Source organism: Dendrobates tinctorius, unplaced genomic scaffold, assembly GCF_039654945.1.
Source record: "Dendrobates tinctorius isolate UK_male_01 unplaced genomic scaffold, ASM3965494v1 ptg000086l, whole genome shotgun sequence".
NCBI lineage: Eukaryota > Metazoa > Chordata > Amphibia > Anura > Dendrobatidae > Dendrobates > Dendrobates tinctorius.
The window spans coordinates 7146475-7173299 of record NW_027361754.1 but is presented as its reverse complement, the minus strand read 5'-3'; the positions used below and the strand labels follow the sequence as shown (position 1 = coordinate 7173299).

Genomic DNA, 26825 nt, shown 5'->3' with positions numbered 1-26825 from the left:
TCTTTTAGTCTTGTGTTGCATGAATTAGTCTGATTCGGGATCCCGCTGTGTCCTGACTACTGGGAGTGCAGCGCCCCCTGTCTGCGGATTCACACACTGATCTCAATGTGCAATGTGTGATGCGGGGATCTGCCTTTCTCATGCAGTCTGTGACTTACTGTATGTGAAAAAACGAAATTGTGTCACAGAATAGTTACCGTACTTACATGACATCTTTTAGCTAAATGACTTATTAATATTATGCTTTAATATTCTAGGATTTAAATTTGGATTTAAATTTGGATATCAGCAGCGCATGAGTGATACCTCCGTCTTCCTCTCAATAATATGCAGCGACTTTCTTGTATATCTGTTATAGATCATTTCATGTGTTGGGTGTAATCCTATAACCCGCAGATTTAGAAAATAAATGTGGCGTAATAAAATGTACTATTCTAAAATTGTATATGATACAAAATTGTGTGTGTGTATACAGATATGCATATAATAGTCTCCCTGAGATGGGACCGGACACTGAGGGATCACATGGAGATAGGACTTTTTGTGTAGTTATTTTCCACCTGGCCAGGTGATGATGTGGGGCAGGGTTACAGGAGATCACTATCTGTAGGGAGGAGTCACAGCAGCAGCTCAGAGCTACAAATAGGACCAGCCACTGGATGCTCAGGTACAGGACTCTGGAAAGTTTTCCTGTCCTGCCTCACGATGTCAAGGTGTGGAGAAGACTGCAGCTAACATTGGCTCCTCGTTGGGACAGCCACAACCTCTAAAGCTCTTGCATTTGAACTACCTAGTGGGCACCCCTTCTTTGGCCTGATATTACCACCTGTCTTGGTGTCTTTGTGACTTTATTCCAGAAGTGAGCTGCAGGTTTCTAGACCTAAAGTAGAGTAACAAACAATGGGAACCGAGGTAAGTCACCTTCACATGGAAAAGTACAACTAGAGAAAGTAGTCACGTAAGGAGCTGAGAAAACACTACTGATGAGAAGATGCACCTATTATTCGGATAGGTGTAAATCTCTGCAACCCGTGTCATTCAAGGCTCTGATACAATGAAAACAGAAAGAATTCAGTAGTGGATTCCTGTTATGGCTAATGTGACACAAATAGAAATGTTTTTTTTCCTTGGTACATTGTATGAGAGTCTGAGCGATCTGCACCCTCCACGCTTCCCATTATGGTCCATCAATGTTTATGTATCCAGGGTTTGCTGTCTGAAGATTTTGGTGATTACAGATACTATAGAACATCTCAGTGTGACTTACTAATATTCTGTATCTTTTCTGTAATTTCCTAAGTATCGCTAATGAAGTTTGTGTTTTGCTGCTATTACAGGATAAGTCTGATGACTACACTGTGGAGATTGATGGAAAAAAGGACATGGAAAATCCAGATAAGAGAAAGGATGAAGATCTGGATCAGGACACGAAGAAAAAGAAGAAACAAAAGAAGAAAGACAAGAAGGTTGATGAACTGAAGCAAGAGCTTGAGCTGGTGAGAAAAAAATCCTACTGCTCCAAACATCTTCATGCTGTAATAGACAGAACAGTCTTTATGCTGTAGTAGTCCTGTCTACATTATATACAGCAGGGTTCCCCAACTCCAGTCCTCAAGGCCCAACAACAGATCATGTTTTCAGGATTTCCTTTGTATTGCACAGGTGAAGCAATTATCACCTGAGCAATACTAAGGAAATCCTGAAAACATGATCTGTTGGTGGGCCTTGAGGACTGGAGTTGGGGAACCCTGATATACAGTATATATAGTGATAACTAAGAGATGAGAAGGACGAGGAGTTTACATTCTTTACACTCTGTATAATTAGTTATCGGTAGTCTTTCTACATAGCTGTGTATTTGATGTGGTCTTGGTGGTTACTGCCTGGGGCAAGGCTCCTTAGCTCTCTATATATTCCTGCATGCTATGACTGAGCTGCTCTTCTGTGATGGGGGCTGCCGTCCTTTACATCCTCCAGTAGTGTAGTATTTGCCTCGGTCTCCGCAGCATACCTAAACATGTACTCGCCAGGCGTGTGCTCGCTGAGTGGTTTTTATGTACATTGTGGGGTGTTTCCCAATGAAGAATTTCATGACAGTACAGTGTTTCCATTTTATTATATATGGGTTTATGTTGTGGTATCACAACCAGACAGTAAACGGTTACTTTGTATCCATCCAAAGTTTTGGCACCTGTAGTAAAATGCATACATTGGGAGACACATCAGTATAAGCATGTGATTGTTGCTCCTTTGTTCATGGCTTTATTTTTTTTTACTTTTAGGAAGACCATAGACTCAGCATTGAAGAAGTGGAGTCTAAATATGAAACAAATCTTCTTAAAGTAAGTAATCAAGGACCCAGTGCATTATGGGCTGTCAGTCACCCATTTCACGAGCTTGGCAGAGATTATAGTCATCTGCCTGTGACATGCGGCTTCATCCAGCCTGTGCCCGGCTGGAGACACATGCCAGTTACGGGCGATGGCCAGCTGCAATAAATGCCGCTGTTAAGATACTATCAATATAATACCCATGACCTGCAGGATATTGCACTGGTTAATCAGTACTGAGAATTACACTGGGATTTTTTTAGTTTATAAACAAGTTTTTAGTTAATGGTAACCAAGCACAAAGTTTCCAGAGATGATATCAGTCACCTCCAGGGGAGTCTCTTTGATCAGAATTGGCCAAATAAGTCGTAAAAGAACCTCATGTTGTATGAACGTGGTTGGCGCAATCTCCCCTTTTGGGTGATGAGTTTACTTGCTCTTTGGTCTCAGATTTCCAATAATTTTTCTGCCAGGCAGATATATAACATTGTATCAAGGTTCCTGCTGTATGTAGTAATTAGCAGTTTATTATTCCGTACTGACAGGGTCTCACCAGTGCAAGAGCTGCAGAGATTCTGGTGCGTGATGGTCCCAACGCACTTACACCCCCTAAAGGCACTCCGGAAATCGTTAAGTTCATGAAGCAGATGATCGGTGGCTTCTCCCTCCTGCTTTGGGCCGGAGCCATTCTCTGCTGGATCGCGTATGGAATTCAGTACTCCCAGGACCACACTACATCCCGGGACAATGTAAGTGTCTCCACGAGTCTCACCGTCACCGCTGACCTCAGGTATTTTTGTGTGTTTTTACAGGAGGAGACAATTATGCTCAATGATCAAAAGATCCATTATCCTTGCCTAGATATACTTATAAATCACCCAAATTGGACTGCTATAATCAGCTAGCCGGAAGAAGAGAACCATGTACGAAGAATAAAATCAGAGCTTTATTATTACTCCATAAAAACAGTAATAAGTAAAAAAAACTAGCACAAAACAAATTATTACAGAGCGCCTAGTAGGGGGAACCCGAATGCTGTCCGAAAAAGGTGGTTAACAGGTTCACCTATATAGTAACAAAGTAAGAGGATAAACATCCTATAAAAAATCTAGTATAGGAGATAACTGAGGCTAAGGAAATTATGTAAGTGAGGTGGGAATAATGACTATAATGGACCAGGTAAATAGGTGCATAGATCATCCGGTATAAAATCTGGTGACCCTGTTAACCACCTTTTTCAGATAGTGTTGGGATTCCCTCTACTGGACGCTCTGTGATAATATGTTTTGTGCTATTTTTTTTACTTATAATTACTCATGGATTAATAATAAACTTTCTTTTACTTATTATTACTGTTTTCATGGATTAATAATAAAGTTCGGATTTTAATCTTCATATATGGTTTTCTTCTTCCGGCTAGCTGATAATACTAGCCCGATTTTGTCTATTCATTGTTTGAAGTGCCATAGTTGCGTTACATGGACATTATTGGATAAATTTACTAGCTCTACTCATGAATGAAGGTATACATTTATAATTTCCTGAAAATGAGCTTGTAAAGTAATACAATTATACAACTTCAGCAAATTTGGAAAGTGCAAGGAACAAAAACGCAAAGCATAGTAGAAAGTTGCTCATTATATGGGGAAGGGTTTCTTGTATTATTTTGTCCTATGGCTTGCACACAAACGAGGGGGGAGGCAAAACTCATGGCTGAGGGGCCCACGATCAGCTCTGATCACTTCTTTTAAAGAAATGCAATGATATAATCTGGGCAGATTCATCAGGAGATCAGCAGTAACCTAGACGTCTCTTCTGAATATGTCTCTTGTTCACAATTTCCATATTTGTAACTGACCCTTGCTTTCTTCTCAGTTGTACTTGGGTATTGTCCTGGCTGCAGTTGTCTTTCTCACTGGATGTTTTGCATATTTCCAAGAAGCCAAAAGCACTAACATCATGGCAAGCTTCAATAAGATGATCCCACAGGTTAGTGCACATTTATCATACAGTGCCTTCTTATTCTGTCTGCTTAAGTTGTTAAAAAAATATTAATATACTGTACAGCTGCTTTAAAAATCTGAAACCAGCGCGCAACCTGTCTACAGGCTGTGGGTGTGGGTAATACTGCACCTCAGCCTCATATAGTTTAGTGGAGGTGAAGTGCAATACCAGACAAACCATAATAGGTAAGAGGATCGTGGGGATTGGGCATCCATATTCACTCATTAGAAAGTGCTCTGTTACTTATAATACCAATATACTGCATCATTTTCCGCTGATACCTTCTCCATGTAATTCCATATTCATAAGTAATACACAGTGAGGTCACCTATATATCACGACTCAGCACATGGATATAAAGAAGTGTCCCCAGCCGTAACACTATGAGTGTTTGCTCTGGATGTCATCACGTAATAGATTTTTGTTTTTACTATATTTCAGTAGATTTACAATGTAGCTGTACATGAATGACTCTTATTTATGTGTCCTCCAGCAAGCACTCGTCACCCGGGATGGAGAGAAACTGGAGGTCCCGGCCACCGAACTTGTAGTAGGAGATCTGGTTGATATTAAAGGTGGAGATCGAATCCCAGCAGATCTCAGGCTCACCTTTGCACAAGGCTGCAAGGTAATAATCCTTTCAGGCCCGCTGTTATGAGATCTATGTAATAGTTACAGTAGGACGCTTCAGTTATGTTTAATGCCTGATAATAAGGTAGCATGCATGAATATTGAGAGTGCTTGTGATAGCGGCTCTGCACAGAGCTGCCTGGACTAACGTTATACATAAAAACTCCTTATCACCAGAGTTTCACCTTTGGCTCCATTTCAGGTGGACAACTCATCTCTAACTGGGGAGTCAGAGGCTCAACCTCGATCCAGTGAATTTACACATGAAAACCCTCTTGAGACTAAAAACATCGCCTTTTACTCTACAACCTGCTTGGAAGGTAAGCCGGGGACTGCGGCTTCTGAGGTGTGTAAAGGTGATGGTTCGAAGACTTGTCAGAGCGGTGGTGGCCACACAGCTCCATTTCTGACTTTCTGCCCTTGTATCATGGACACTTCTAAGGCCCCATACATGTTCTCTTCTATAGGTACTGCAAAAGGATTTGTGATCAATACTGGTGACAGGACGATCATTGGTCGGATTGCTTCACTGGCATCAGGAGTTGGAAATGAAAAGACCCCTATCGCTGTTGAGATTGAGCACTTTGTGCACATTGTAGCCGGGGTGGCCGTGTCAATCGGAGTTCTGTTCTTCATCATTGCAATGTGTATGGGGTACTCAGCTCTCAATTCCATAATTTTCCTCATCGGCATCATCGTGGCCAACGTGCCCGAGGGTCTCCTCGCTACTGTAACAGTGAGTACTTCTTGCTTGGACATAAAACTTCTTGCCTAAGGACAGGTTAGAGTTATTAAGTTTTACTATGGGTTGTATTAAATATACATAGCTGCCTTCTTCCGGAGACTGCGTCAATAGACAAGGTTGTAGAACAATAATATAGGGAGGCTAGTCACATTCAGATGACCCATGGAAGGGATGACGTGGTTTCTATAAGTATGTCGCCATGTTTTCTAACCGCTATATAATCTCTTTATAGGGGTTCTCCCATAAACAACACACAAACTTATCCCCAGGCCAGATGATAAATGTGTGCACTCAATGGGGACTTAGGGATCAGTGGGGGTACCAGTATTCAGATCCACATCAATGATACCTTCCTGTGTAAAGTGATTTTGAGCACTAGAAGTAGTGGGGACAAATGTTGAATCTCTGCAATTTTGGGTCTTTTAGGTAACACTTTCTCTAACTGCAAAACGTATGGCAAAGAAGAATTGTCTTGTCAAGAACTTGGAGGCCGTGGAGACTCTCGGTTCAACTTCCATTATTTGCTCTGACAAAACGGGAACCTTGACACAAAACAGAATGACTGTGTCCCATCTCTGGTTTGACGATCAGATCCACTCAGCTGACACGAGTGAAGAGCAATCACGTACGTGTGTAAACACTTGAACAGCAGCTCTAGACCTTTTTCCTTCAGGTGTTTTCTGTAGATTACTCTGGAGTCACACCACTCGATCTTCAGCATTCTGCATGTAGATGAAATCTTTTGTCTGGGTCATTATGGGTGGGGAAAAAAGGTTCTTATCTGGGATCTCTGTCCCTTCATCGGAGGTTATGGGGTAGCCTTTACATAGGATGTTTGTTTCTCCAGATCACTCATTTGAGCAGACATCTGACACATGGAATTCCTTATGCAAGATTGTGTCCCTGTGTAATCGTGCCGAGTTCAAGGCTGGACAGGAAGACGTGCCAATCATGAAGGTACGTCCACTCTGCCAGTGTATCCATACATGTGCCCTTGTTTTCAGATAGGTCATTAACCCTTCTCTGTATCTCTCCAGAAAGTTGTAGTTGGAGATGCTTCTGAGACAGCTCTGTTAAAGTTCTCAGAGGTGCTCACCAAGAACGTGATGAATATTCGGAGTCATAACCGCAAAGTCTGCGAAATTCCTTTCAATTCCACCAACAAGTTCCAGGTATGAGATATCCAATTGTTCTGAGACATGTGCAGATGTACACGAGTCTTGTAAGCTAACGGGAGGATACCTTTATGTACAGCTATCCATACATGAGACCGATGATCCCCAAGATCAGAGATTCCTGCTAGTCATGAAGGGGGCCCCGGAGAGAATCCTAGACAGATGCTCCACCATTATGATTGGAGGCAAGGAGCTGCCATTGGATGAGACTATGAAGGATGCCTTCCAGACAGCATACATGGAGCTAGGAGGACTCGGGGAGAGAGTGTTAGGTACAGAACTATAGACAGTTGCAGTTCTATGTAGGATGGGACGGGCATGTATGAGTCTGTGGTATATAATCACTTGCCTGTTTTGTTTTAGGATTCTGCCATTTATATCTCCCTGTCCAAGAATATCCCTCAGCCTATGCATTTGACTCAGAATCCATGAATTTTCCAACCTCAAACCTTTGCTTTGTTGGGCTCCTGTCTTTGATTGATCCTCCTCGGTCAACTGTGCCGGACGCAGTTGGCAAATGCCGGTCTGCAGGCATTAAGGTAGGATTCATCATTGTATATTGTGTGTAAGGCACTGTTGTAAAACTACAACTCTCAGCATTCCCTGACAGTCAGAGGCAGGTGGTAATTTGAGCATTGTTGGAGATGAATAACCCTTTGCTATATATATATAAGTTTTGGATAGTCTGCATAACTGTGACTAAATACACCTTGTTTTATTTCCAACAGGTTATAATGGTGACTGGAGACCACCCAATAACAGCAAAAGCAATAGCTAAAAGTGTCGGTATCATTTCAGCTGGGAGTGAAACAGTGGAGGATATTTCCAAACGCCTTAACATTCCTGTGGAGCAGGTTAATAAGCGGTAAGATCCATAGATGGGGGTCTACTGAGTTGGTTAGACCTCCGTGCTAGCCCCAGCTAGAGCCTTAACCTGTTAATGTTATTTCTGGTACAGAGAGGCAAAGGCAGCTGTGATCAATGGTGCAGTACTGAAGGACATGTCGTCTGAAGAGCTGGATGACATTCTGACCAATCATTCAGAGATTGTATTTGCCCGGACATCACCTCAACAGAAGCTGATCATAGTGGAAGGCTGTCAGAGACAGGTGAGAGGGAGGTCTCCTCACCACCTGGGTGTCTCCTCACTACGACTGTGATCTACTAATGCCGCACTCTCTGTTCTAGAACTTTGTGGTTGCTGTGACTGGTGACGGTGTTAATGACTCTCCAGCTCTGAAGAAAGCAGACATTGGAATTGCCATGGGTATTGCTGGTTCAGATGCCGCCAAAAATGCTGCAGATATGATTTTGCTGGATGACAACTTTGCTTCAATTGTCACCGGAGTAGAAGAAGGTGAGGAATATGCTTTATCTAGACATATAGTAATGAACAGGAGAAGGGATAAGTACAGCACAGTTATTGAGAATGTTGGGTGCACACATATACGTGTAGCAGATGGGATATTTCCACGTTTTCACCTCAGGTTTCCTTTACAGGTCGCTTAATCTTCGACAATATTAAGAAGTCCATTGGCTACACCCTGACCAAGAACATTGCGGAGCTCTGCCCGTTCCTGATATACATCATTGCCAGCGTCCCACTGCCTATTGGTACCATCACCATTCTGTTCATTGACCTGGGTACAGACATTGTAAGTACAAGTGTGGCTGTAATTATTGAGAGGGAAGGGTAGAGGTAATGGTACATTGGTAGTCAGAGTTCATGTAGATCTGCTTCATCTAGCCCTCCAGAATCCAGCTTCTAAGTACATCTGCTCTTCCAACAGATCCCATCTGTGTCATTTGCCTATGAGAAGGCAGAGAGGGACATAATGAGCAGGAAGCCTCGCAGAAAGAACATAGACAGACTGGTGAACCAGCAGCTGGCGCTCTATGCCTATCTGCAGATCGGTGAGCTTAAAAGTCGCCAGTCGCCACCAGGATGTATAATGTAGGTAAGAAATGAGCCATCTAATCCTGAACCTGCTCTCTACACAGGCATCATTCAGTCTGTTGGAGCTTTTCTCAATTACTTCACGGTTATGGCTGAACAAGGCTTTCTGCCCTACACCCTTCTGGGCATTCGTGTTCCCTGGGAAAGAATTGATAATCAGGAGTTGGAAGACAGTTATGGGCAAGAATGGGTAAGTGCCTCCAATAATCATCTTACAAAGGAGAAAGGCTTGACCTAATGTAAAGAAAAAACGGCTGATGCCACCATCGCTCAGTAATCTTTTATTATCTTGCCCGGCGCCTTTATTTTGATGCTGCCAGGTGTTGTGGGCAGGAATACCAGGTAAAGGATTACAATGGCATTGAGTCCTCTCCCTTTTCATAGACATTGTACTATTATTACAAGGTATAAGGTAGTGTTCTTACTCCTTGCAGTCAGCATTATGTGCTGTTCTGTAGGAGAAACACAATCCAACTGAGGACAACAGGGCAGGGTGGACAATGCTAAGTGCTATGTCCCAAAGGTGTGGAAGGGGGAACTAACCAGCAGTTCAGTGCACAGACATCACACCAGCAGATGAACCACAGCTCATACTGCATGTAGTAAGCGCTTAAGGAGGCATGTCAGCTACAGCCATTACATTCGTGACAGATCTTGCTGCATTCTGGCAATGTGCAGACAACCTAGAAGGAACGTTCCAGAGAGTTGTTGTCGCCTTTTGCTGTGCAGTGAGGTGATATGATGCTGTAGTGCGGCAGCCCCAAAGGCACTAAGTCATCTGAGCACTGATGTCATGTGACCTTGACATACAAGAAGAGATAGGTTCACATGGCATGGGTGCTTGGTCTGGGATTGCCATTGCAACATAACTCTTCCAAGGACAGTATTTATTCATAATTTATAGAAAGAAAGAGGAAATAAGGAAAATATCAGAAAGTGTCATTATATAATCAATATTGTGGAACACTTCTGTACCCACCTAGTGCTGATCATGCTTTTTCTGTCTAATTGCAGACATTTGGTCAGAGGCAGTTCCTGGAGTGGACGGGGTACACGGCTTTCTTTGTCAGTATTGTTGTGGAACAGCTGGCAGATCTTATCATCCGGAAAACCAGGAGAAACTCACTTTTTCAACAAGGTTTCTTTAAGTAAGTGGATTATTTGAGATAGGAGGGAGCGTGGCGTTCTGTGCACTGCTGTGCACACATACCTGGAATTCTTCCTACATTACAACAGCAACAATTACACCAAGTGGTGGAATGTACAGAACACATTAAGCATCATCTTGAATAATGACCTGTGAAGTGTTCAGATCACTTCATGTTATCTGATCTGCAGACTATCGCTCAATTCACTCACTGCTCTGTATTTTTTCAGAAATAAATTTCTCCTGATGGGTTTGGTATCACAAATCATCATTGCAGCCTTTTTGTCTTATTGCCCTGGTATGCCGGATGCCCTAAAGTTTACCCCATTAAGGTAAGTGTTATAAATTACGAGCATGGTCATGTTGTTAGATTTGGATTATGACGTTGCGTGGAATTAAGGGGTTTTCCAGGAATGTATTAAAATGGCTCATATCATGTAACTCAAACATCTGGTTGTCCTAGTTGGGATGGGTTATAGTCTGAAGAAACCGCTCGTGCAACTTGTGTCTCAACTCCAAAGAATAATTTGAATATGAATTTTTATTTTATTCAAGAGTAACATAATTCATCACATAACAATAGGAGTGAGGACAAGAGCTTACAATCTAAGAAGAAATAGGGGGCTTTGGGATACAAAATGTTTGAGGAGGTGCTTATAATGTATTAGATGAGTGAGGTGATGTAATGCGATAGGCCAGTCTGTAGAAATATGTTTTTGGGCAAAGTTAAAATTGCTGATCCTGGAAATTAACTGAATGATTTGGGGTAGTGTGTTCCAAAAACTAGTGCAGTGTGAGCCAAGTCCTGGAGATGGGAGCGAAATGTTTTGATTATTGTGGATGTTAATGTTAGGGCATTAGTTGGACAGAGATTATGGAGGAGATGTAGGATGGTGCAGAAGTGTGGAGAGATTTGTGAGTGAGAGAGAAATATGTTTATGTTGAACTCTGTAGCGGATGGGGAGCCATTGCAATGATTGGAACAGGTTGGAGGCATTGGTGTAGTGACTGGACAGAAATATGATCCTGCCTGCTGCAGCCAGGATAGACTGGAGCAGAGTGTTGAGGGAGACCAATTCGTAGTTATTTGGTAGTAATGTGGGGTGATGTCAGGAGATGCTGTATATAATTAGGTATCAGCATTGAGATGGCACTGAAAACACAATCTGTTAATAGTTTGTCCACTATGAGCAGTATACAGAGAAAAGAGGGGAAGGGTCTAATACTAAGCTTTGAAGAACCTTTATAGTAAGTTGAAGAGGAGAGGAAGATGAGCCAGTAAATGATACAGTGAAGGAGCAGTCAGAGATATAGGAGGAGAGAGCGGAGTTGTGATGCTGCTAACTAGACCAGAGCATTTTGAGGAGGAGCTGATGATCCGCAGTGTCAACTGCTGCCCAGCAATCCTGGAGAATTAGCAGAATTAGGTTTAGGGCAGATTCTGTGGAGAGTAAAGAAAGGGAAGTTGATTGTAAAGGGACAAGAAGAGCGTTATCTGAGAGATAGCGAATTAGCCAAGAGTGGAGCAATCATTAGTTTAGAGATGAGTTGCGATTGTTGAGTAGTTTGGTCAGGGGTTGTTTTTTCAGTACTGTGTTTATGATGGCAGCGTGTTTGAAGTAGGAGGAAAAGATACTGGAAGAAAGAGAGAGGTTAACTGTGTTAGTTAGTTGGTAGTGACAACCGGGAGAGGAGGGAATAAGGTCATTGGTGCAGTTAGTAGGACGAGAAGAAGCAAGGAGCTGGGTATTATTATTGGTTACCAGTTATTCTGTGACCGGTTTGACTATGAAAATTGAGCTAATGTGCTTGGGGAATTTGGAGACAATTTCCAGTTTGATTCATGGTCAGTTTTCTATTTGAAATAAGTGGCCAGATCATGAGAGCTGAGGTTGGTGACCGGGAATGGCACTTTAGGATTGAGGAACGGGTGCAAAATGTCAAACAGTTGGTTAGGATTGTTGGAGAAAAGGGAACAGAAGACATGTATTTGGAGAAGTCAAGGAGGAGGGTTATAGTTAGCAAGCATCAGCTTAGAATGGCTGAAATATTTGGCCAAAAGGTGTTTTCTCCACTGATGTTTTGCACTTGTAGCGCTACTGGAGAACATGTGTGCTAAGGTTGTCGGTGTCAGGGTTTTCTTGGTGTAGGAGGGCTGCAATTTAATCAAGTGTAATTTCCAGTGTTTGATTCTAATGTTGTAAAGGTGAATTGGGACATGAGAGGAAGGAGATGAGGCCAATGATGAATGCACTATTTCTATGAGTTGGTGGCACATGTATGTTGGGAAAGTTTTCCTGATCAGGGCAATAGTTATAAAGAGAGAAGGAAAGACTGTTGTAGTCAGAGAACAGGAGAGTGCAGCTAGTAAAATCAATGCACTGTGCTGAGTCGGTAGTAGACCAGGTCCAGTGTATTTCTATCTCCATGCATAGGAAAGACAGTAAGCAGAGAAAGGTTCAGAGAGGAGGTTAGAGAAAGAAGATAGGTAGATGGATTCTTAGTTGGGATGTTGTTCCCGCATAATGAGAGTGCCTTAAATCATACCCTGGATTAGTCTCATTTAGGTGGGCAAATGAATCAGGACCTGGTGCGATTGTTGTGGAGGGAGTGACATAACTTGTGTGTATAGTGCCTGACTTGCCTATTTAACTGCTTTGCATTTTGCCAAATGTGGCACTTTGCCCAAATCTGCACGAGTGATCTTCCTCATGGCTAGGTCTACATTTATCACGAAGTAATAAACCAGTTTAGATAAGGACAGAAGCTTATGGCATATAGGCATAAAAATAATTACATATTCCTCATTTCAAAACATAGTAGTATATATATATACCCGCAGACTAGAGTGGAGACAACTCAGTGAATACTGAAGCCAAAAAAGAGAAAACCGAGGACCAGGACCGGTCAAAAAGGTGCAATACAAGAAGATTAATATAATTAAAAATGCCTTCATTTTGTGTATATGGGCATGTGGTAGCACATAAGGCACGTACACACAGTTAAAACATCAATAAATATTCTACAAAGCAGCATATGATATATTGAGCAGCAGCAAGCATAATTAATAACTAATTAGTAACTAATAATAAGTTACTGTTGTACATATAGGCCTATAATCTTGAATAAGACAGACAATAGAATTGCACAGACCTCAAGATAAAGTGCACTGATTCTAGAAGTTCATTATAGGTCTAAAACAATGTATGGTACATAACCATCAAAGGACTATTAAAGAGGAAGATGTCAAAATAGAACAAATCAATAGAACCAGTTAGAATATTTAGTGAGTGGTGGACACATTCAATTGTGGTGTGTAATTGCCATCCATGTACTACAGGGGGCAATCATAATGTTAATACTGCTTGGGTGTAAATGTATATACCAAATAAATATATAAAGAGCTGCTGATGTGTGATTCCGAACCCAAACACACATTTCGGACCCTGACGAACGGGTTTATTTGAACTATGTGTGAGCGCCTTATGTGCCACCACATGCCCATATAACTAAATAAAGGTATTTTTAATTATATTAATCTACTTGTATTGCACCTTTTAGACTGGTCCTCTGTTTCCTCTTTTTTTGTTTCATTGATCAGGAAGCTTGTGCTAACACCTAGATCTAATTTAACTGGTTATTCTATTAAGAAAATTACATTTAACAACAAACCAACAAGTTTACAGGCCAACATGCTCCAGAAAGTCTGGCAGATACAAAATTACACGTTTTGGGAAGAGACTCATAACATTGACCATTTATCACAAATTAAATGAAGGAAGTGAAAAGTCACTTTTAAGATGAGTTCATGAAGCCAAGGAAATTAACAATTGACACAGGAGCCGTATCATAACCACATACAGGACTTGAAGAACAGTCTAACAGGACAAAAAAAAAACTTTGCCTCAGCTGGCTAAGCACTAATGATTTGTCTCCATAGCCTTTTTCCTCCATGCACAGTCAGACAAGACTTATTTCTTCTCATGTCACAGTCCTTCTTTGGCATCTCACCGCTATGTGTGTTCACTATACTGATCTTCTGTCAGTTGAGACCCAGGTCTCAGAATGCAGCCCATCCTGACATGTGACTAGAACACCTTCAATTACATGAAGGGGGATCATTTTATTCACATGGTTTTTGGAGAACCTCTTTAAGTTGCCTGGAAACCTTACATTGAACTCGACCAACAGCTCATCCATTCACACATTCAGTTTGTATTTTCATTGGTGAGTGTGGAGTAAGTAATTGCCAGACACCTCAGGCGATGGATACTTTACATGTCTTAGCCTTCTTTTCCCAACATCAGCTATCTGGTGAGACACAATAGATGCTCATCACAGGCCACAATCTTTCATCTCATGCCTATGGGAAGCTTTACCATAGTATCAGATTTGTGTTTCAACTCCTTCTTGGAAGGCTACTGCCTGATCTGATAGTTTACTGAGAAGTGACCCTGGGGACCTGAATGTACTTCTTTTACTATTTTGGAAGGTGAACATGGCTGAGGCACTGCTCAGGAGCTCTCACACCTTGCTTATGGCTTATACTTTATCAGAAGGCAGATGGGTTTAACATCACTTGAAGATTATCACTCAAATATGAGACATTTTAAGGAAATATCTTACCTGTATAAACTCAGATATTCAGTGTGTTATAATGTTGTCCTCTCCTTTCCGCAGGGCTCAGTATTGGTTCGTGGCCACTCCATTTGCTGTTCTGATATTTGTATATGATGAAATCCGTAAACTGTTCATAAGGCGCTATCCCGGCAGTAAGTATAATATCATACATATATATATCTTTGGAAGCCGTCGCAGCCTGTGGGGTGCTGTCTTCACTACCAGCATGCTTGGAAATGTCTTAGTAACCTATGAACACAATGCCTGGAGCAGACTGATTAAAGAGGGGAACCAGCTAGATCTCATAAGGCCCCTGAACCTCCCAAAAGGAGTCATCAAGGTCCCATAGATTGTAACTTATAGTGAGACCCATGAGAAGGATATGAGTATCGGTCACTTCTCGTGGATCCTGTAAAAGTTAGGGAAATCCAATGTAATTACCATATACGTTGCAGCCTATGATTGTGGTCTGTCCACTTCAGTTATGTTTAATTAACCCGTCTTTCCTTGTTTCCAGGCTGGTGGGACACGAACATGTATTACTGAGGTGGCCGGACCATCCCTGGTGGTGTGGACTCCCTTCATTACTTTTCCAGTCCTGTTTGTTGAACAAATCAGGAGGATAATCTTATATATTGTAAATATCATGTATATATAAAACACTATTTTTTACCAAAAAATATGCCATGTAAATAAGATCATTGCTCTGTCTCTGGCAGATACTGAACATGTAGATTTTCTGTATAGACCAAACGTATCAATAAAAATCTTTTTTTTTTGCATAAAATCACATTGTTTATATTACATGAAAGACAAATCAATCCTAATGTGTCTTATAGGAAAAATCCGCCTTGTGTCAGGAGCAAAGGCCAATCACTGTGATGTGTGCACAGCCCAAAAGCCGCAGACATTTATATTTGCAAGCTCCTTTCCAGGAGTGGAGATATCAAATACCAGACTTCTGCTCTCATTGGGCTTCTAAAGCGGGATATTTAATCTTATGCAATAACGGCAGTCTTTAAAGGTGATTTTATCATGAATAAATGTCTGCGTCCTGAGGGTCCCAATCCCCAAGTCAGGATTACATGTTTCTGCAACTCCCGTCCTAGTGATTGTGGGAGACACAGCAATCAGACATCTATGACACATCTTGTTGACAGATGATAACTATTTATGGGGGATATAACTGTAGGTCATAGAAAGAACACCGTGAGCACAACTCAAGATGGTGCTAAGGTTAGGTTCCCAAACGTTAAAGCAACAAATATAAACCTAGCACTCAACTTAAAGGTATTTGTAAGGCAGTTTATTGTAGTACACGAAAAAAGACGTTTCGGTCAATGTGACCACCTTCAGTTACGTGTGGTTTATAGATTGTGTAGAGCTTATAGGCATCTATCAGAAAGGACGATGGTGCTTTAAGCATTGAGGAGAATGATCTCTCTAAGCTAATGAGCTTGTCAGTATATAGGAGAGGGGCAAACGTGCCTCCAGATGCGGTGTCCACCGGCCATGATGGCCATATGGCAAATGCCTGATAAGCCTGTCCAGCACTGGACAGCCTGGCACACAACACAGGAGTATCAACGTCCTGAGGATATGGATACTATTGATGACTGTAGCAGAACACAGAACCATTGGTTCCCTTCTCCACCACCTAGGCAGAACACTTCCAGGCTGCTCTTGGAGAACATTATAAGATAGGAGGCAAGTTATAGGAGCCCCCTTTACATTTAGCGATGCACCAGCGATCCCGACAACAATACGACCCGGTCAGGATCGCTGGTGCATCGCTATATGGTCGCTAGTGAGCTGCCACACAGGCAGATCTCACAGTGATGCAGCAGCGACACAGCGGTCGTTACTTACCTTTCAGATGCGGCGATCCTGATGTCCTCCCGTCCGCGTCCACATGTCGCTCGTCGGCGCCAGCAGGAAGCGCCCAACGAGAAATGGAGCCACGCGATCAACGACAGACAGTGGGGGAGCTGGTCGGAGGTAAGTATCACACATAGCGATATCGCTAGCGATATCGCTGCCACGTCACCAAATCGGTGATGCTTTAGCGATATTGCTAGCGATATCGCTATGTGTAAAACCCCCTTTAGAGAACATAATTAGAGGCTCAGGGAGAGTATTCGTATAATAAAACAACACTATCACATGTAAGCTTGGAGCTAATGTTGGCAAGTAATTTAATCAGTATTATCATAATCTCTCCCACATTAGCAGTCTTTGATTTCTCCACTTTTCATTGGGAGCAGTTATTTTATCTTAAACTGAGTGGAGAGTCCAAGATACCCAGTTAAAGACTGCAGAATAATAGTTCCTTCCCACCTAGTCCAACACTATGCCATCAGATGGATACATGCTCTTCTCCAGTCCTCTGCTACAGAGGCCCCTTTGGTCCAAAATAAATCAGTTCTCACAGCTGCAATGATCCTTCTCCAGGGCGTTGTTGCAGTCATGGGTTACAACCTCGGAGCCCATACTGGGTATAAGGAAAACAGAAAGAAATATGCTACGAAGATCTTGAATAACATTCATTTCGATGTCCTGTAGGTTTAACATTGAAGTGCCGGGAAGTACAGTTTATTCTGGATCTACTGTAGGTAGTATATTTCTTTCTGTCTTCCCTATACCCAGTAGAGTCTCCTTATAACATTCCCTATTCAAAAAAAGGCTGAAACAAAGCTCTGGAAATGATCATTAGTAATATTTGTCTTGCAGTAAATATCTATTTTGTCGATGACAGGCAGGATCATATTTGTAATAGAGACTCCCCAATTGGGAAGTATGTGTGGGGGCAGCACATGCCTGTGTAATTTCAAATGCTGATTTTCATTCCTATTCTACCCATAGATAGAAGCCATCCAACCTGGCCAGCTAATGTGTGTGACAGATTTCCTAGCAAAATCTTGAACTGAACTTTTAAAAATAATTAAAAAAAAAAAAAAAAAATAGAACAATGCGTTCATGATGCCTAAAAACAGTCCCATGGGGGGGGAGGGATGTGCTAATCAAATTCTGATGAGAAATTAAAGAAAAAAGTTGCATAGGACTATCCAGTGTTATCTGTTCATAAAAAAAACAATCTGCATGTGTATGATCCACAGGGAGAAACAAGGTCTTATCCAGACAAACAGTCTTTACACTAACATGAAAAATCAAGAAAAGTTTTGAGCGATTCACTGATAAAGTGGATAATTCAAGTTCCTATCTGGAAGCAGCAAAGTATAGAGGGGTGAAGGGCGAAATCTGCAAAATATAAACGCAACAGGAAAACTTGTTGATTACCGAGCGGACAAGGCGGGGGGGGTAGGACTCCAAGTCCTCTCTAAAAGTGAGCAGAGGATGTGGAACTCCCAGGCCTCTCTAAAATAGAGCAGACGACGTGGGACTCTCAGGCCTCTCTAAAATAGAGCAGACGACGTGGGACTCTCAGGCCTCTCTAAAATAGAGCAGACGACGTGGGACTCTCAGGCCTCTCTAAAATAGAGCAGAGGACGTGGGACTCTTAGGCCTCTCTAAAATAGAGCAGAGGACGTGGGACTCTCAGGCCTCTCTAAAATAGAGCAGAGGACGTGGGACTCTCAGGCCTCTCTAAAATAGAGCAGAGGACGTGGGACTCTTAGGCCTCTCTAAAATAGAGCAGAGGACGTGGGACTCTTAGGCCTCTCTAAAATAGAGCAGAGGACGTGGGACTCTCAGGCCTCTCTAAAATAGAGCAGAGGACGTGGGACTCTTAGGCCTCTCTAAAATAGAGCAGAGGACGTGGGACTCTCAGGCCTCTCTAAAATAGAGCAGAGGACGTGGGACTCTCAGGCCTCTCTAAAATAGAGCAGAGGACGTGGGACTCTCAGGCCTCTCTAAAATAGAGCAGAGGACGTGGGACTCTTAGGCCTCTCTAAAATAGAGCAGAGGACGTGGGACTCTTAGGCCTCTCTAAAATAGAGCAGAGGACGTGGGACTCTTAGGCCTCTCTAAAATAGAGCAGAGGACGTGGGACTCTTAGGCCTCTATAAAATAAAGCAGAGGACGTGGGACTCTCAGGCCTCTCTAAAATAGAGCAGATGACGTGGGACTTTTAGGCCTCTCTAAAATAGAGCAGAGGACGTGGGACTCTAAAGCCTCTCTAAAATAGAGCAGAGGACGTGGGATTCTCGGACCTCTCTAAAAGAAGTGAGCAGAGGAGGTGGACAGTTTTTACTTAAAAATTCTGCATGAAAACATAGACAACAGTATATCCAACATTGCAGATGCCACACAGATCTCCACCTGATTGATTGGAAGTAGAATTATAGCACGATAAGCGTCTTAAACTAAACCAGGGTAGATCTGTGCATAGTATCCGTAATATGGGCATAATGATGCACACCCGTTGTGCTTGATGTATAACATAATTTGTAAGAAGAAAAGTCATGTGATGATTACTAAATTAATAACAGGCTGCTGGGATTCATAGAGGTCAGCTGTAATCTATGGCAGAGGAGTTCAATTTCCCTTCAAATTACGCAAAAATTTTGAACCTTTGGCAGTTTTATGCCTTTTCCGGGCAATGAGGGTAAAGCTAAAGTGGGACAGTGTAATATCAAACCCACTTGTGGTAGCGCTAAGCAGTTGTAAGATGTCAAATTCACAGAAGGGGCACAGGGCGTTGTAATGCGTGTACGCCTCTTAATGGGCTGGGTGCATCTTATTCCTTACTCCAGCAGTCTTTATAAATCGGGCCATTTGTGTACCTCTCTCCACTCTGGATACAATTCAACAATTATATTAGAAGAAGAATATTACACACCTTGCTCACCCCATAAATGTAAGTTGAAGACATCTTAAGAAACAACTGGATTCGGGTGTAAGTTGGTTATTTGGGCGATCAGATCGGTTCTGAATTTGAAGCCTGCTAAGAAAATTAAACATTAAAAAATATTCTGGAACAAATGTCACCTTTTACATCTTAGAATATCCATACATTGTAACTTCATCTCATCTGCTATCAAGGAGGGGGATATGAAGGTGATGCTCAAATATAACAAAATAAGCATTACTGCTGCACCCCCAGCCTTTCCTATTGTAGTTATTTAAATAACGCTTCGTCTACCACACGTGACCGCTGCAGCTACCTTGTCTAAATCAGTATCATTGCTATGCCAGGTGATTGTCTGTAGCGGTCATGTGTGGTAGACAAGATATCCCCCACTGTAGCAGGGCGGTAATTAATGAATGCTTATTTTACTATTTTTACTCGTTGCTTTCTTGTCATGCAGCTTTATCTGAACCCCTTTATTAGAACAATGGTTGAATTGTACAATACACTACTATTTCCTCATAGATTGTAAGCTCTTGCAATCAGGACCCTCACTCCTCTTGGTAATTGGTGAATTATGTGTTACCCTACATTCAAAGCAGCACAATATGGGGTTACCATGACCTCGTGCGCTAACAGGACAAAGAGGAATATTTAATGATTTTAAGTAGTCTCACCCTCTCATCTCCCCCAGGATAAAGGGGGAAGCATCCCAAAAGCCATCAGTTTTTACTTTGTCCCCGTGCTAGCGGGACTATTTTTTGTTTCCCTCCCTCCCTATCCCCTGGCCTGCTTATCCAGGTTTTTAGTCTGCTCCATGTGTGCTGCTGCCACGCCGGCGCCATTGCTGAGTGTGCTCTTCAAGGTGAAATAACACTTTCCGTCCACCATTTTCTTGGTGGGATCCACATTGTCTTCCTGTCTCCTCTATGGATGCCACCATGTTGTTGATGGTTTGCTGCTGTGATTTGCAGACTTCATCACAGAGGGTGGGAGAAGTTCCGCCCTTTCCTTTTTAAGTGTTTTTTTTCAGCCTGCAGACTACTCATAGCTTTTTACCTGACTTGTCTTGTAGCTTGTTATCCAGTATGTCGTCTCGGAATTCTGCCGGCTGTGCCTCTGGCGGCAGAAAAGCTACCGCCAAAAGACATCACCTGGAGTGTGCCTCCTGCGGCTTACCCCTCCTGGATGGTTGGTCTAGGACCATGCGCAATACTTGCGTTCCCAGTACGGAGGAACCCACAATTAGAGATGTAGTTATCTGGGTAAAAGACCTAATAGGTGGCTCCACAAGGTCTAATCCCTTACCTTCCAGGGCCCAGAAAAGTGCCCGACGTTCCCGCTCTCCTCAAGGAAATTACTCCCAGTTTGACGACCTTATGGTTATTGATGAGATCATATCTTCATCATCGGATTCTGAGGAAGAATTGTCTAAGAAAACCTACTTTCCAGTGGAAAATTCAGGCAGGTTTATTAAAGTTGTGCAGAAGGAACTTCACCCTTCGGAGCTACCTACCACCTCTAAAGTGCCTAGGGCCTTTACTGTGGATGGATCTTATGAAGGCTGAATGGCAAAGACCAGAGAAGGTACCGTTTCAAGCTAAATGGTGTAAAACGCTCTACCCTCTGTATGAGTCTCAGTCTTTGTACTGGGTGTCTCACCCTAAGGTGGATACAGCTATCGCTAGGTTGTCCAGAAAAAGTATTGCTCCTTCCAAAGATGCTGCAAGCCTTAAAGATCCTATGGACTGGAGAATTTAGGTCTCCTTGAAGTGAGCTTATTCCTCGGCAGTTGCACAGTCGTCCATTGGGATCTCAGCCCATGAAACATCTAGGTGGCTAGCCAGACTGGAAGAGGATGTTGAGTCCGGGGTCTCCAGACAGGATCTTCCTAAGGGGTTTAAGCATATGAACCTAGCTGTGGATTTCCTGGGCGATGCTTTGGAACAGATGACAAAGTCGGCGGCTAGGACCATGGCCCTGTTCACTGTGGGGAGGAGACCATTGTGGCTTAAGCCATAGTCAGGTGACGTACCTTCCAAATACCATCTCTGTAATCTGGAATATTCTCCAGGAAGGTTGTTCGGCCAGAAGTTGGACTCAATTATGGAGGACCTAGCCGATAACAAAGGAAAGTCACTTCCTTAAAGACGGTCCTTTCGTGGCTTAGCCTCGTCCCGTTGGGATCAACGCCGTACTTCACCCCCCAGATTTAGAGGAAGATATAAGTATGATGGAAGAAGAGGGGAAATGGCATCGTCCCGTCCTGGAGCTTATAGGAATCCCAGAGCAACCAAAAAAGACTTCTGATGCCAAAAAGTTACCGGTGGGGGAAAGGTTGCCACTTTTCACAAAACTGGAAAGATTTAATAAAGGACACCTGGGTGATTGAAATTATAGAGAATGGTTGTATGATTCCTTTAATTTCTTATCCTCAAGAAAGATATTCCATGTCCAGTACTCTTCCTCCCTCCAGGCAGGAAATTCTAGACAAAGTGATACAGAATTTAATTCTTCTATCAGCCTTGGAACCTGTTCCTGTTCCAACATCCCAGGTTGGAAGAGGCGTATACTCTCCTGTCTTTCTGGTTCTGAAACCATCAGCAAGTTTCGTCTGATAATCGATCTAAGGTACCTAAATCGGTTCATTCAAAAGGAAAGGTTCAGGATGGAAACTATCAGATTCATTCTGAAGAGAAGCGATCTTATGTCATCCATAGATCTGAAGGATGCATATTTTCATATACTCATATTTCCCTCACACAGAAGATACTTAAGAATCACAGTCACCCTCAATGGAAACTTTGGACACTTCCAGTTCAAGGTTCTTCCCTTTGGAATAAAGACCGCGCCCTATGTTTTCACTAAGGTGGTATCAGCGATGGTGTCCAGGCTCCGTATTCAGGGGATACGAATAATTCCATATCTGGACAATTGGCTGATTCTTGCAGCATCCCGCCCTCTCCTTCTGGAGCACCTACAGATTTACCCTGGATCTTCATAGGACCTCGGCTGGATAATAAATACGGAGAAGTCGGATCTGTGCCCAGACACCTCCAAATCCTTCCTGGGGTTTGTAATCGACTCTCTAGAGATGAAATTGCATCTCTCTCCACGGAAGAAGATTCATATTCTCAATGGAGCAAGTTTTCTCTCACGGAGTCGCAAGGTCTCGATAAGGACTCTCATGAGGTTCTTAGGGGTATTAACTTCCACTGTCGAGGCTGTTCCTTGGGCCTTAGCCTACATGAGAACCCCTTAGACCGAAGTCCTAAGGGCATGGGACAGAGGTCTTTCCAACTTGGATGCCATGCATGTCCTTTCCACAGCAACGAGACAAACCCTCTCTAGGTGGCAACAGGCTACAGACAGCAGGAGTCTGGAAGAACCAACCTGGATAATTATAACAACAGACACCTCAAAAACAGGTTGGGGAGCCCACTTAGAAAGCAGTACCATCGCAGGAGCTTGGTCCAGTACTGAATGCCTCCTGGCTTCCAATGTAAGAGAGCTAAGAGCCATTTACCTTGCTCTTCAAAACTTCACAGATTCCCTAAGAGGTCAAGCGGTGATGGTCCGCACCAACAACATGGCCTGTGTGTGCTACATAAACAAGCAGGGTGGCACAAGATCTCCCCTTCTCATAGCAGAGGAAGCTCAAATTTTCCAGTGGGCAGAGTCAACGTTAACCAGGTTATCGGCTACTCATATCAGAGGGAAGCAAAATGTCCTCGCCGACAGACTCTATTTATTCCGGGAGATTGGTCACTGAATCCAGAGGTGTTCAGACTGATTTCACTAAGGTGGGGTCACCCAGAAATTGACCTGATGGTGACCAGGGAGAATGCCAAGACTGTGAATTTCTTCTCCCTGTATCTGGAGGACAACCCAGTGGAAGTAGATGCCATGACAATTCCATGGGGATTCAGACTGGCTTATATTTATCCACCAACTTCTATGATTTAAAGGGTATTGATGAAGATCAGGTGTCTGTCATAGCCATGCTACCGTTCTGGCCAAAGAGATCGTGGTTCACTCTCCTCATGACAATAAGCTAGGGCCAGTTCTGGAAGCTTACCCTCCAACAGAACCTGATTTCTCAGCGGCTGGTTCTGTGTCAGACCCTGAGAGCTCTTAATCTGACAGCATGGAGGATGACCGCCCCTTATTGAAAACTAAAGGTTTTTCAAATAAGGTGTTAGGGTGCTAGCTCACTCTAGGAGTGATGCAACCAACAGGTCCTACACGCGGATAAAGAAAATATATTCCTCTTGGTGCTCAATGAGATCCATAAACCCTGGGGAACCTTCCATCCCACAGATCTTGGAATTCTTGCAGGATGGATTTGACAGAGGACTTAAACCTGGTACAGAGTCCAGGTTGCAGCTATCTCTGCTTGCCTTAGAAGATGATTTACAGAATTTCCAGAGATCAGGGATTATCTGAAGGCCATTTCAAGAATGAGACATCAAATTTATAAACCAGTTATCCAGTGGGACCTCGTCTTGGTGCTCAAGCAGATAACTAAGCCACCATTTGAACCCCTGATCTCAGTAGAATTAAAATTCCTGACCCTCAAGACAGTTCTCTTGCTAGCAGTCACCTCAGCCAAAAGAGTGAGTTAGCTTCAGGCTATGTCCTCCAGGGAACCCTACACTGTATTCACACTGGATAGAGTTAATTTGAGACTTCTTCCTTCCTTCAGACCAAAGTTTCCATCATCTGAACCAGATGATCTCTCTACCAGCTTGTGTTCCTGAAGCAACATCATCCCTGGAAGATCTCTCTACTCTCCACATCGTAAGATGTCTAAAAGTTTACCTTGAAAGATCTCGGGCGTTCAGAAAGGATGAAAACCTCCTGGTACTTCATTAAGGAAAGTTCAAGGGGAAGAAGACCTCAAAATCTTCCCTTTCGAGATGGATTTGTCATTGCATTAGGCTGTGCTATCAAAATACCAATGTTTCACCTCCTTAGTTCACCTCTGCCCATTCAACTAGGGCAGTATCTACTAACGAGGCTGAGAGGGATTCGGTGTCTATTGACCACATATGTCGCTCAGCTACATGGTCAACACCAATGACCTTCTTTAAATACTATAGGTTAGACGCTTCCTCTGCTCCATTTACCACCTTTGCCAGATCTATTCTAGACTCAGTCTCAATCCCTCCCAAATAAAGAATACGTGCTAGATCCCATATTGTGCTGCTGTGGACGTAGGGGAATATTGGATTATTGGGTTAATCTGTTTTACCCTAGTCCAACATCAGCACAAGGCTCCCACCCTGTAAATGATGTGTTATTAATGCCATGCTATTGAGGGGCGTGGCCTGAGCTGGCGATGGTGTAACACGCACGGCTCAGGATCTCTGAGGAGGCATCTCCTAAAGCGACAAATAAAGCAAAAGAAAATCGCTCTCTTCGATAACCCACGGAAGGATTGTTTTCTCGTTACTCAGAGGTACATTCTGCTACCCCTTGTCTGAGCTTTGGACATTAAAAAAGACATTTTTGAAATCTGAGGCCTTTTACCGCCATTTTACTGCAAGGTGACACCATTCTGAACTGTGAGTGAAAAAATCCTTTCCCTGCTCCCTCCATTACCCACCGGCTGTCCTTGTCCTCAGAAAAAGTATCTCCACGCTTGTCTACCACATTTTTAAGATTTTTATTGTCTTTTGGAGATATTTTTTTTACAAAAATCCTGTCATATACCAGCTGATTGGCGGAAGGATACAAAATAGTCCCCACCCTGTGCCTAATCTGACAGGATTTCTCTCGTTGCATAATTAAAAGACATTGACTTTTTTTTTTTTTTAATCTCCTCTTGTCTGTTTTAGACCCTTTGGAAGTCCCTGGGTGTCCTAATTTAGCTATATTCCCCTGCTTTGTGCGAGGCTGCTGGAGCTATAACGGCTGCGGAGGGATCTCTTTCATCTCAACGTCCTATCTCAAATACACCATTTTCCTGTCATAACAGATCTTTGAGGCGGAAGGACACAAAATAGTGATTTGTGCCTATTTCTATGTTACCTCCGCTCCCCACTGCTCCTGTGCGGCTCCACTGGGGTGATCTGCCTTTCTTCAGCGGTGCCGTGTATCAGCTGCCGGCTCCCCTGTTGCATATTTTATGAGCGGGGACTGACGTCACTGAGCCCTGTGTGAAGACTAGCCGCCTGTCGTGGCTGCATTTAAAGTCACAGGGAGCGCGCCTATATCGGCGCGCAGTTAATAAAGGATTTTACTGTATGCATCATACAATATTAAAAGTACCATCTGATTCTGTGGTGTATCTCATTCCTCACGGTCCCTTTTATAAAAAGGCATAGGAAGACACAAGAATTTTTTTATATTTTTAACGTTTATTCAGTATAAACATCACCAATAATATCAATTCTCTCTAATATAATCCCTGCAAGGCAGGATTCAAAAAAGGGCACAAGATGAGTCACAAGTAGAGTTGAGCGATACCGTCCGATACTTCAAAGTATCGGATCGGAATGGATAGGCCGATCTTAAAAAAAAGTATCGGTATCGCCGATTCCGATACCGGAAGTCCCATTCAAGTCTATGGGACTTCCGGTATCGGAATAAGAAAAATCCTGTTTTTCCCTTGTACAGCCTCTCTGGGGTCTGTACGGGCCTTTCGGGGGGCTGTGCCGGCCTGCCAGGGGGTCTGTGCAGGCTCCGGTGGGCTGTGCCGGCCTGCCGGGGGGGCTGTGCAGGCTCCGGTGGGCTGTGCCGGCCTGCCGGGGGGCTGTGCCGGCCTGCCGGGGGGATGTGCAGGCTCCGGGGGGCTGTGCCGGCCTGCCGGGGGGCTGTGCCGGCCTGCCGGGGGGCTGTGCAGGCTCCGGGGGGCTGTGCAGGCTTCGGGGGTCTGTGCAGGCATCGTCCGATGGGACTACAAGTCCCATCGGGCGATGCCTGCTACCATGACAGTGATTGACACATTAGCCAATGATGGGACAGTAGTAGTCCCATCATCCGGCTAATGTGTTGAATGTAAAAAAAAAAAAAAAATTACATGCTACATACATGCTACATACATACAACATGCATACTACATACATGCTACATTCATACATGCTACATTCATACTACATATATACTACATGCAACATACATACTACATATATACTACATGCATGCAACATGCATACTACATATATACTACATGCTACATACATACTACATATATGCTACATACATACTACATATATACTACATGCATGCTACATACATACTACATGCTACATACATACTACATATATACTACATACATACTACATACATACTACATGCATGCTACATACATACTACATGCTACATACATACCACATACATACTATATACATACTACATGCTACATACATACTACATATATACTACATGCATGCTACATACATACTG

At 43.1% G+C, this 26825-nt stretch overlaps 1 protein-coding gene and 1 long non-coding RNA gene across 3 annotated transcripts in view; one reads left to right on the top strand and one right to left on the bottom strand.

Moving 5' to 3' along the window:
- LOC141097646 (uncharacterized) overlaps positions 1-25552 on the bottom strand; it is a 34589-nt gene extending 9037 nt beyond the window's left edge. The window contains exons 1-2 of one of the 2 annotated variants that reach the window (XR_012234019.1): positions 25449-25552; positions 19407-19511 (exon numbers count right to left, since the gene is read on the bottom strand). This is a non-coding gene — a long non-coding RNA (uncharacterized lncRNA). The remainder of the gene's footprint in view (positions 1-19406; positions 19512-25448) is intronic. The other variant, XR_012234018.1, reaches the window with a different exon arrangement.
- On the top strand, positions 679-15395 carry ATP12A (ATPase H+/K+ transporting non-gastric alpha2 subunit). The gene is made up of 23 exons (XM_073584980.1): positions 679-912; positions 1338-1496; positions 2283-2342; positions 2876-3079; positions 4206-4319; positions 4828-4962; positions 5167-5284; positions 5432-5700; positions 6136-6334; positions 6557-6666; positions 6747-6881; positions 6964-7156; positions 7248-7423; positions 7613-7749; positions 7843-7993; positions 8073-8241; positions 8385-8539; positions 8675-8798; positions 8886-9031; positions 9856-9989; positions 10219-10320; positions 14669-14760; positions 15126-15395. The coding sequence occupies exons 1-23, from the start codon at positions 901-903 to the stop codon at positions 15152-15154; spliced, it is 3123 nt and encodes a 1040-aa protein (XP_073441081.1). The 5' UTR covers positions 679-900; the 3' UTR covers positions 15155-15395.
- Positions 25553-26825: the final 1273 nt, after the last annotated feature.